This window comes from Aplysia californica, unplaced genomic scaffold (genome assembly GCF_000002075.1).
Source record: "Aplysia californica isolate F4 #8 unplaced genomic scaffold, AplCal3.0 scaffold00394, whole genome shotgun sequence".
Lineage (NCBI taxonomy): Eukaryota > Metazoa > Mollusca > Gastropoda > Aplysiida > Aplysiidae > Aplysia > Aplysia californica.
In genome coordinates, this window is record NW_004797664.1 from 27,394 (window position 1) to 38,305 (window position 10,912).

General features: G+C 42.9%; 1 protein-coding gene across 1 annotated transcript in view; it reads right to left on the reverse strand.

Moving 5' to 3' along the window:
- The window catches only part of LOC101856827 (alpha-1,6-mannosylglycoprotein 6-beta-N-acetylglucosaminyltransferase A), a gene marked incomplete in the record, with an annotated part of 51,049 nt that overhangs the window by 7,907 nt on the left and 32,230 nt on the right, over positions 1-10,912 (reverse strand). Inside the window, 7 exon segments of the mRNA XM_013085660.2 lie at positions 374-507; positions 999-1,133; positions 4,650-4,752; positions 6,007-6,073; positions 7,881-8,051; positions 8,733-8,807; positions 9,492-9,581. Of these exon segments, the coding sequence (XP_012941114.1) occupies positions 374-507; positions 999-1,133; positions 4,650-4,752; positions 6,007-6,073; positions 7,881-8,051; positions 8,733-8,807; positions 9,492-9,581 (775 nt within the window).

A 10,912-nucleotide genomic window follows, 5' to 3' on the forward strand; every position in this document is an offset into this window, starting at 1 on the left:
AAAGAAGACATTTCTGTGTGGATTTGACTGGAAAACGTTGATGAAAGGCATAAAAGATGTAAATTATAATTTTCCACGGACTCTCGAGCTAAGGAAATAACTCAACGTTAGCGGACATTTCCTCGATAATTTTACTTCTGAAACCAGGCGACCTCCTTTAATTGCAAATGCCTTAACTAATATACAAGATAAATGGATATTCTGTTCATCAAAAGCGAGGCAAATGGACAGGCTTGAAGATGATACCAATAAATCAAATATGCCCCAAAATGAACGAGCGCCTGATTGGGAAAAAAAAACCCAAAAAAACGAGCGCCTGATTCCATCACGTCGTGACACAAATGATGAAATCCTTCCATCGTGTCGTACTCACGGAACATGGTGTAAAACTGTCGAGGGCTGAGATCTTGACCTCCCCAGGAAGAAAGGATTTTGTTCTGTTTGGCGAAGGCCCTGTGGTTGAAGGCGGGCTCGGTGCCGAACGAGTCGAGGACTCGGAACAGACAACTGGGGACAACAGGAAAAGAAATAATAAAACGAGGGCCGACTGTTGAAGACGTAATGGTGAACATACTTCAAATCTAAGTTACTTTTAGTTTGGCACAATTCATCTTTTCAAATTTTAAGTGTATAACACAATTCATCTTTTCAAATTCTAAGTGTACAACACAATTCATCTTTTCATACTAAAAGTGTACAACACAATTCATCTTTTCATACTTTAACACTTTGCCCCTACGGGACGCCGATCAGCACTGGTGTGATATAGCGTGTACCGCACCTGTATCCTGGTCCGCGGGGAGAAGTGTTGCACGCTCTGTGCGCCGCGTGGCTGGAAAGTGTTAAATATAGCACACAATTCATCTTTTCAACTCCCCTTCTCCCCTCCCTCCCCTTACTCCCCCGCCCCTATAACTCCCCTCAACTCCACACAACTCTCGGTTAACAAAAGCCACAACAACTTCTGCTACACTCCCCTGGTCTGCGCCCCAGCTCACCTGAACTTTGAGTACCCGGCTTTTAACCTCTTCTTGAACTGTATAAGGCCCATGATGTCTGTGTAGATGAGATGTACCGGCAGCTCCTTACGGCTCTGGCACGGAGACTGGGCCGCCGGGATGTGGTTCAGTATCCTGACCAGACAGCAGAAACATATGTTGTAGTGTTTTAGTAAGAGTTTTACGGTACTTGCAACACAATGAGGTCATAGAAGAGCCGAAGATTAGAGGTGTTGCAAGAGAGTAACAAACACAAAAAAGAAGGAGGGGCGATAAAAATGACAGATGCTTTTAGTTTTAGTTTTAGCAAGTGTTTTACGGCACTTGAAACACAATAAGGTCATACAAGGGCTGAAGATTAGAGGTGTTACAAGAGAGTAACAAACATTTTAAAAAAGGAGGGGAGATAAAGACGATAGATGTTAGATAAGAAAGAAGGAGCAGACCACACCAGAGCAACCGCCAACCACCCACAAGACACTTGAGTCAGTCGCACCGCCCCGGGGGGTAATCAGCCCATTTACAATTCTACTGTGCATAAGAACAGGTTAATGTCCCCCCTTTGGGAACGGCCTAAAGACACTTGAGTCAGTAGCTAACCCCCCTTTGGGAATGGCCTAAAGACACTTGAGTCAGTAGCACCGCCCCCCCGGGAGCGGGACAGAGGGTGCCCACCTCGTGACTCCACAAAAGAGCTGAGGAATGTAGGACTAACATGATCTAAACAAACTACTAACCAGTTGTGGTAGCCATCTCCAGTTGGGGCTATGCATAGATGTACACTATACGGACGGTTAAAGGGGGTAACTCTATGGGGCTATGGCAACACTTGGATGAGTAACTTACTAAAATATCCCTATAAGAGTGAAGAAACCTATTTTGTTTTACTTATTCACTCATGTATTTATTTACATGTAAAACAATTTCCCGTGTCACGGCTGTTCCCGAGCGGAGCACTTAGTTACATGCCACGCCTGGGTGGTCATGGAGGTCACTTTGACCTTTGCTATGCGGATGAACTGTTGTGACATAACACTTTTTATACAGTTTAATTGCTTCATTGTGGCTTTTCCCATCAACAAATCAACGTGAAATTACTATCAACAGATAGAGGCATTCTTGGACTGTACAGCAAATAACTTTTTATGAGTATTCTTAACAGGGTACCCTTTAAAACATGGGTGCAATTGAGGGCATCTAAGGGGAAAATTGTTTCATAGGTCTACTTTTTAAATTTATGATATTTTAAAATGTGAACACCAGATCTCTAAAATAATCAGTGGTATACATCAGTGACATGATGAGCTTTCAGAAACACTTACTTTTGGTTAGATTCATTCAGAAATGGGGAAATTGTAGAAGATTTACTACTGTCCAATTAATTCAATGAGAGATTTTTCGTTGTTTCCTCACAGTTTTCACAATTATGGAACTTGTAGAAGGTTCACTGCTATCTAGTTTCATGAAACAAAGGGTTCCTCTTTGTCTCCTCACAGCTAGAGCTGCTTACACATTCACAAACTCATAACATATGAATACATGTACTTATATCAATAATTGCAAAAGTGTCACAGGCTAGTTGTCTTCCTCTTTATTTCCTTTCAAAGCTGCTGCCTAAGCGTGGACGCATTTTGCGGTCTTTAGGCTTCAGCAACAGCTTAACAGCTTTCAACTGTTTCCATTTCTTCAATTCCCACTGTCCTCTTCTCCAGTTTTGCGATGCTGGAGTGCATAAGTTCGCCACCCAGTTCGCCCTTTAAACCTGGGCCAAATCCATATCCCTAAATAGAAGGCAGACAGTGGTGCTCTAATATGAGTTGTTTGGGTATGACTGCGTTTGGAGATAGTCGTCTGTATAGCTTCAAATATGCACAAACTGCTGTTCCTATAATGTCAAACTCAGTTTCTTGTATTTTATGTGTAAGAGATGAGGTGATGTACTTCAGCATAGCTGTTGTGTAATAAATCAGATTTGTCTGCCTGCGTGGGCTGCATCTATGATGTTTTGGTTAGATGTAAGAGCTGCTGTGTGTGAGCAAATGTGTTTTGTGATGTTTGTGTACCCTGGGCGCTTCAAGTATTGGTGACAACGGTTTCCTATCAGAGATCAACTATGGTTAGGTCTCCAGCTGGGTTAACTTTCTTCAATACTTTTTTTGCGCAGCAGAGTTGCTTCTTGAACTTGTTGCCTTGAGCGGTATATGCTCTGTACACAGTAAATTGTTGCACATGTCACAGGGATGTGAGTCTACACTATCCGTGTCCACGTTTACGCCGTAGAATACGAGTAAGTCATTTTGTAAACTTACACAGAAATATGTGCTCTGGTTTGCCTTCTTCACTTTTTTACTACTGGCCCCGCATGTTCTACACAGGACGTAGTTCCCGGAGTGTTCCATTTTCCCTCTTGTAGCAGACTCTCCTAACACTTGTCGATAAAGAATCGGGGAAAGTGAAAGCGGGACCTCTGGTGAATACCACGCGGGGCAGCACGGCCGCCAGGAAAATATTACAGGGTGAAGTAACAAAACTCGCCGTGCTGCTAAAGTTTTCCAGTGAATCTAAACAATTTTTTCACAAATAACCTCTTTTCTGACTCTTGATACGGCAGATAAAAAAATGATGACAATCTGCGTTTCACGAATGGAAAAAAATCCTGATCTTTGTAGCAATCCGAGAAATACATGCACCACAAGGTAGGGTTAAGTACAGAGGCAGTGTGTTTTTTGTTTGTTTGTTTAGTATAGGGTTTTACGGCGCTCGCAACTGCATAAGGTCATATGAGCGCGCGGGACACACCTAATACTTTTTCGTTGGTAGGAAATTTTGAATTTTGCCCGAGTGGCGGCCGAAGCCTACTCTTATCGATTTTAGACCACCACGGGATCTTTAACGTGCGCAACTTGCACACGGGCCCTCCGAGATTTTTCGCCCTTGTCCGAGAAGGCTAGGTGTAGATCTTTCCTACCAGAAGATCAGGGGTGTGGCAGAAAGACAGCAGTTAGGAGGAGCCAAGGAGTAGCAGTAGAAAGGCTGCAGAAAGAGTCAGGAGCCCAGAGGAGGGGGCAAAGGAGGTGAGGGGGTGGGGGCAGAAAGTGGAAATGAAAGCAGACAACAGAACATTGTTAGAGATCAGGAAAGGATGTGAAAGGAGACAATTTTAGAGAAGAAAATTTTTTGGTCGCTACCCGGAATCGAACCCGGGACCTTTGAATGAGAGGCCAACACCTTAACCTCTAGGCCACCAGAGCCCCCAGGCAGTGTGTGATCACGGTTAGAACTAGAACCAAACTAAAGGGTGCGGGTTACTGGGGAGAGTCTGGGCTTTCATTTGATACCTCACACACCCATAGTGAGAGATAAGAGAGGACATTTACAGGGGACTAAATCAAGTGAAAATTACAGACTTCTACCCAAAATCGGCTAACAGCGTTATCGCCCAGGAAGCAATGCGTGGCCCGACTGTCAGGTGGGATTTATAACCCCGGGAGGTCAGCGGACGGGTCAAACTAAGTGCTCCGCAAGGATAGTAGAACTGAACAGCCGTGGTGTGTTTACTTTAAGACTAACAGCTAAGTCCAAAACCCAAAATGCTCCACAGTTAATTGTTATTACTAAACACAAAAGCGCCAGATGGTGGCGTGGACTCACTCGACTAGCTGCTCCACCTCGCTGGTGATGGTCAGTTCGTGGCCCAGGATGTACAGGGTGGAGATAAGATCACTCCACTGGACCAGCTCACCCAGAGGGCCGCCTGAGGGGACACACACACAACACAACAGGTATTGGATGCAGTTTTGTTGTAGTTTCAGTAAGAGTTTTGCAGCACTTGCAACACAAGAAGGTGATATAAGTGCCGAAGATTAGAGGTGTTACAGGAGAGTAACAAACACGAAAATGAAGGAGAGGAGATAAAGATGATAGATGTTTGATAGGAAAGAAGAAGCAAACCACAACAGAGCACCCGCCAACCACCCACGCTTCAGTTTAGTATAATTTTAGCTTTAGTAATGTAGAAGTTTGAAAGCATTTTACTGCACATGCGATACAATTAGGTCATTCATTTTTTGGCAGGGTCAAAAGGAAAAAAAAAAGGAGTCGTAGTATAAGCCAAATATTAAAACTGTTACAAGAGAGTAGCTAACATGTTAAAGAAGGTTTTAGTTTTAGTAAGAGTTTTACGGCACTTGCAACCCAATGTGGTCATATAAGTGCTGAAGATTAGAGGTGTTACAAGAGAGTAACGAACACAAAAAAGAAGGAGGAGAGATAAAGACGATTGATGTAAGATAGGAAGTTAAAGAAGGAGGAGAGAGATAAGGATAAGAGTTGTTTGATAGGAAAGAAGGAGTAAACCACACCAGAGCACCTGCCAACCAACCACAGATTCAGAAAGACTTTCACGACACTTGCAACTCACTGGGGTCATTTAAGTGTGAGAAACTGGAGATTACAAGAGAGTAACATACCACGAAAAAAAAAAGGAGGGATAATGAATGGTAGCTGTTTGATAAGAAAGAAGGAGTAAACCTCACCAAGTGCCCGCCAACCACCCACATCAATGTACACATATTCCATGTAGCTGAAATGTCTTGAAACAAGTCCCACGGAAGAACATTTCAATGCTTATATAAAGTAACACGCTGAATTTTATGATCAGGTACAAGAACTACAAACAGGTTTGAAACACTTACAGTACCGTCTCCGACTTTAGTCCCCAGGCTGTAGTACGCGCTCACTACCACTGGCGACTTTAGTCACCGATGAAACAAGGCACACTAAACATAATTAAACAACGAATGGACGCACTGTACTGAAGTAAATACCAAAGGAAGACACTCGATATGATAGCTGAATGGTTGATGAACCTCTATACATTTTTTAATGCATTTTTTGGGCTGCCAAAATGTTTTTATCTACCACGGCTTCTGCGTTCTAAACTGGTGCGGTATTTGAGGGTTTTAGTCTATATGAGCCTTCGGTACTGTAAATATTAATTTTGTAATACCTTTAAATTGCATCTCTGCAAACTTCCAGCCAGATTGCTTGCTCAGGAGGCCCAGATGCACCAAGATCTGAAACAGGTCAGAGAAGTTAAGGATGTAACATTATGACGGGGTTTTTTTTGTTTTAGTAGAGGTTTTACGGCGCTCGTAACTGCATAAGTTCATATGAGCGCCAGAAGATTACAGGTGTTACAAGAGAGTAACAAACATAAAAAAGAAGAAGGGGAGATAAGGAAGATAGATTTTTCATAGGAGAGAAGAAGCAAACCACACCAGAGCACCGGCCAACAACCCACTTCATGACGGTTTTTCCATGACGACAACATCGAGTCGACCACTCACACAGATGGATGTTTCTCAACTGACGCCTTGTGAGCGAGAGCGAGCAGGACTGTGTGTGTGTGAGCTCATGACAAGGGTGAACTTACTAAACAAACAAAGGGGGGCTCTCGTGTATTAGATGTTAAGGAGTTCGCCTCTCATTCAAAGGTCCCGGGTTCTAATCCGGGTAGCAGCCCAAAAATTTTCTTTTCTAAAGGTGTCTCCTTTCACCCCCTTTCCTGCTCTCTAGCAATGTTCTGTTGTCTGCTTTCATCTCCACTTTCTGCCCCCATCCCCTCACTTCCTTTGCCCCCTCCTCTGGGCTCCTGACTCTTTCTGCAGCCTTTCTACTACTATCCCTTGGCTCCTCCTTACTGCTGTCTTTCAGCCTCACCCCTGATCTTCTGGTAGGAAAGATCTACACCTAGCCTTCTTGGGCAAGAGCAAAAAATCTCGGTGGTCCCTTGGGCCAATTGCGCACATTAAAAATCCCTTGGTGGTCTAAAATCGATAAGAGTAGGCTTCGGTTGCCACCCGGGCAAAATTAAAAATTTCCTACCAACTGAAAACGTTTAATGTGTCCCCTGCGCTCATATGACCTTATGCAGTCGCGAGAGCTGTAAAACACTTACCAAAAAAAAATAATAATAACAAAAAGCTGTGCTGCATTTTGGGTTTGAAATTAGCTGTTAGTCTTAAGAGTAAACACACAAGAAAATGTTTTACATATAAATAAATACATTAATAAATTAGTAAATACATATGTTTCTTCACTCTTTTAACGCTTTTTTGGTAAGCCACACATCTAAGTGTTGCCATAGCCCCAACAGGAGATGGCTACCACAACTGCTTAGTAGTTAATTGTTTAGATCATGGTAGTCCTACATTCCTCAGCTCTTTCAAGTCACGAGGTGGGCACCCTCTGTCCCGCTCCCTAGTTTTTCGTTTTATTCTTGTATTTCAGAGAAGTGGGTGGATGATTATATATATATATATATATATATATATATATATATATATATATATATATATATCATCCACCCATATATATATATATAAGTGTGTGTGTGTGTGTGTAAAGAGGTGGAAAATCATCAATATTGAAAAACACACAGAATGAGGCAAATGTGAATGGGAAGTGTTGATTCATCAAGTAGAAATTTTGGTAGGAAAAGGTATGGGTCAAAAGTTGAAGTCTCATATTGAAGACTGACAGACTGAGTGAAGTAAGAACATAAGCTGTCTGTTGAACTATTGAGAAGAAAGTTCAACTGAAGATACAAGAGTTTAGCGTTTAATTACCGTACAAATTCCATGCATTTTCAAACAAAAAAAAATTATATACATTCCCCTTCTTTTTAAGTTTTATTTTCTAGGTTCAGTACGAGTTTTACCACACTTGCAACACAATTACGTCACGTAAGTGCTCATGATTAGGAGGGCTACTAAAGAGTAACATACAAAGAAAAGAAAGGCGGGTGATAATGACAACAGGTATTTGATGAGAAAGAAGGATCCAACCACACCAGAGCTCCCACCAACCACCCACACTCACCTTCTGCTTGACCCTGTTCTCAAAGTTGTGTTTGGCAGCGAGACTGTTGGCCGCCTGAGTCCAGCGGTGCCACATACGAGAGATCCTCATACGTATCCAGGCGTAACCTTGTCGCTCGTTCGGGTCAACTAGGATGTTCATTAGAGGCTGCATGTCCAAGGTGATGGCAGCCTGCAGACAGATACCATAGACAGTCAACATAGAACAGGTAACTCAACTCTCTCTGTATCAAACTGTGAGATTATAGATATCATCAATCCAGACCTATATCCTAAGCTGCATGTCCAAAGTATTGGTAGCCTGCAGACAAATAAACAGTAAAGACGCAAAAGGTATTACAACTCTTTTTGGGTCAAATTAAGTTTTTTAGTTTTAGTAAAGTTTTTACGGTGCTCGCAACTGCATATGGTCATATGAGCACCAAGGGGTGGATGTCAACAGAGAAGTCTTTACGGGGAATCAGGCCTACTCTGCTCACCTCTCTAGCTTCAACAGCACAAAGTCTGCTTCGACTATCAAGGCACCCCGGAAATAGCGGGTCACAAGAATGAGACAAACATACAAAAGAAGTAGAGGAAAATTGACTATAGTAAGGATTAGGAAAGAAAATGCAGCAGTTCCCTGTTGCAGTTCAGGCACAGTTATGAGCATGACATTGATAAATCAGCCCATTTACAATTCTACTGTGCCTAAGAACATGGTTAATGTCCCCCCTTTGGGGATGGTCTAAGGACACTTCAGTCAGTGGCACCGCCCCGGGGGGTAACCTGAACAGACAGACAGAGGTACTCGATAAACAAACCAAAAAAACTTCCCCACTCTGAAACCAATTTTGCAGATGGAAAAACTCACATAAACAACCCTGTTGTCCACCATCGTCTTGTTCTTGTAGCCGGCCCAGGGAGCTCGCGGACAGAAACCTTCCACCTGGGGGGGGGGAACAAAAAAAAAAAGAACTCTGTATAGAATTGTTGAACAATAACCCTCTCTATCAGATGAGGAGAAAATAGAACTCAGCCCAACATCATTTCTTGAAACAAAGCACAAGAAAGGAGAACAGGTTGTTTTTAGCTTTAGTGAGTGTTTTACAGCACTTGCAACACAATAAGGTGATATAAGTGGCGAAGATTGGAGGTGTCACAAGAGAGTGGTAAACACAAGCAAGAAGGAGGGAAGATGAAGACGATAGACGTTTGATAGGAAAGAAGGAGCAAACCACACCAGAGCACCCGTCAACCACCCACGCCCCTGTTAGAAGACAGCACTGACCTCATTGAGGTACATGATGTGAGAGAGAGAGACAGAGAGAGAGACAGAGAGAGAGACAGAGAGAGAGAGAGAGAGAGAGAGAGAGAGAGAGAGAGAGAGAGAGAGAGAGGGAGAGAGAGAGGGAGAGAGAGAGGGAGACAGACAGACAGACAGACAGAGAGACAGACAGAGAGAGAGAGAGAGAGAGAGAGAGAGAGAGAGAGAGAAGAGACCACTGACCTCACTGAGGTACATGATGATTGAACAGAGGGAGAGAGAGAGGAGGAGAGAGAGGAGGAGAGAGAGGAGGAGAGAGAGGAGGAGAGAGAGAGACAGACAGACAGACAGACAGACAGCACTGACCTCACTGAGGTACATGATGATCGAGCAGTCAGAGCCGTCCACGCCATAACTCCGGTAACACGCGTCCGACTTCCACATCTGACGCATCCACTGGGGACACACAGGAAGGAAAAAACACCACAGGTCAATAATAATAATTAGTATAACAATGATGATGATGATGATGATGATAATGATAATGATGATGATGATGATGTTCATGATGATGATGATGATGATGATGATGATGATGATGATGATGATGATGTGGATTTTTAGTTTCAGTAAACGTTTTACGGCACTTGCAGCACAATAAGGTCATATAAGCGCCGAACATTAGAGGTGTTACATGAGAGTAACAAACACAAAAAAGAAGGAGTATAGATAAAGATGATAGACATTTGATAGGAAAGAAGAAGCAAACCACACCAGAGCACCCACTAACCACCCACAATAATGATGATGATGATGATGTTGATGATGATGATGATGATGATGATGATGATGATGATGATTATAACAATAACAATGATAATCTAAATTCAACAGCATGTTCTCTAGCATTGTACAACTATTATTACCCCTAGCAGGCCCAAGAACACTCAGAAACATTCTCAGCTTCCTGACAAGCGTTTAGTGCCAACTGTGGATTGCACACGCTCAAATACTAAAACAAATTGACAAGATCTTTTGCCGTCTACTGCCCAGTATGTACATTAGTCAAGGCTGCCGTCTTAAAGTCTTAAGAGTTTTACGGCACTTGCAACACAATAAGGTCATATAAGCGCCGAAGATTAAACATGTTACAAGAGAGTAACAAACACAAAAAAAGAAGGAAGGGGAGGTAAAGACGATAGACGTTTGATAGGAAAGAAGAAGCAAACCACACCAGAGCACCCACCAACCACCCACAGAGCAGTCTAGGAATACAAGTCTGTGGTGTGTATGAGGACAAAGAAGGCCTGTTAAAAATCTCCACTAATAGAAAACAAAAGAAAACAAAAAAAAACCCACAAACAAATACATAAAAAAGAAGACAGAGCGTATCATATATCCAGAAATCAATAGCGACAGTTCGCCACACGACAATCCCAGCCCACGGGGACGACAGAATCTTAAAGATAGAAAGCGCGATAAGAAAAGGTCGATTAAAATGCCACTGGGAGGATAAAAGTGTCATATTTACACGCGAATGTTTCATTTTTACTCGTCTTTGTTCTAATTCTGTGAATGTCTTTGTTCATGTCAAGGTAGGATCGAGGGACTGAAGACGACAGTTTTCACTTAGTTAAGTATGAGCATTCTCAGGGAAAAAAAAGACAAAGACAGACAGACAAGCGGATGAGCGGACGGATGGGCGGGCAGGCAGGCAAGCAGGCAGGCAGGCAGGCAGGAAAGCAGACAGACAGACAGACAGACAGACAGGCAGGCAGGCAGGCAGG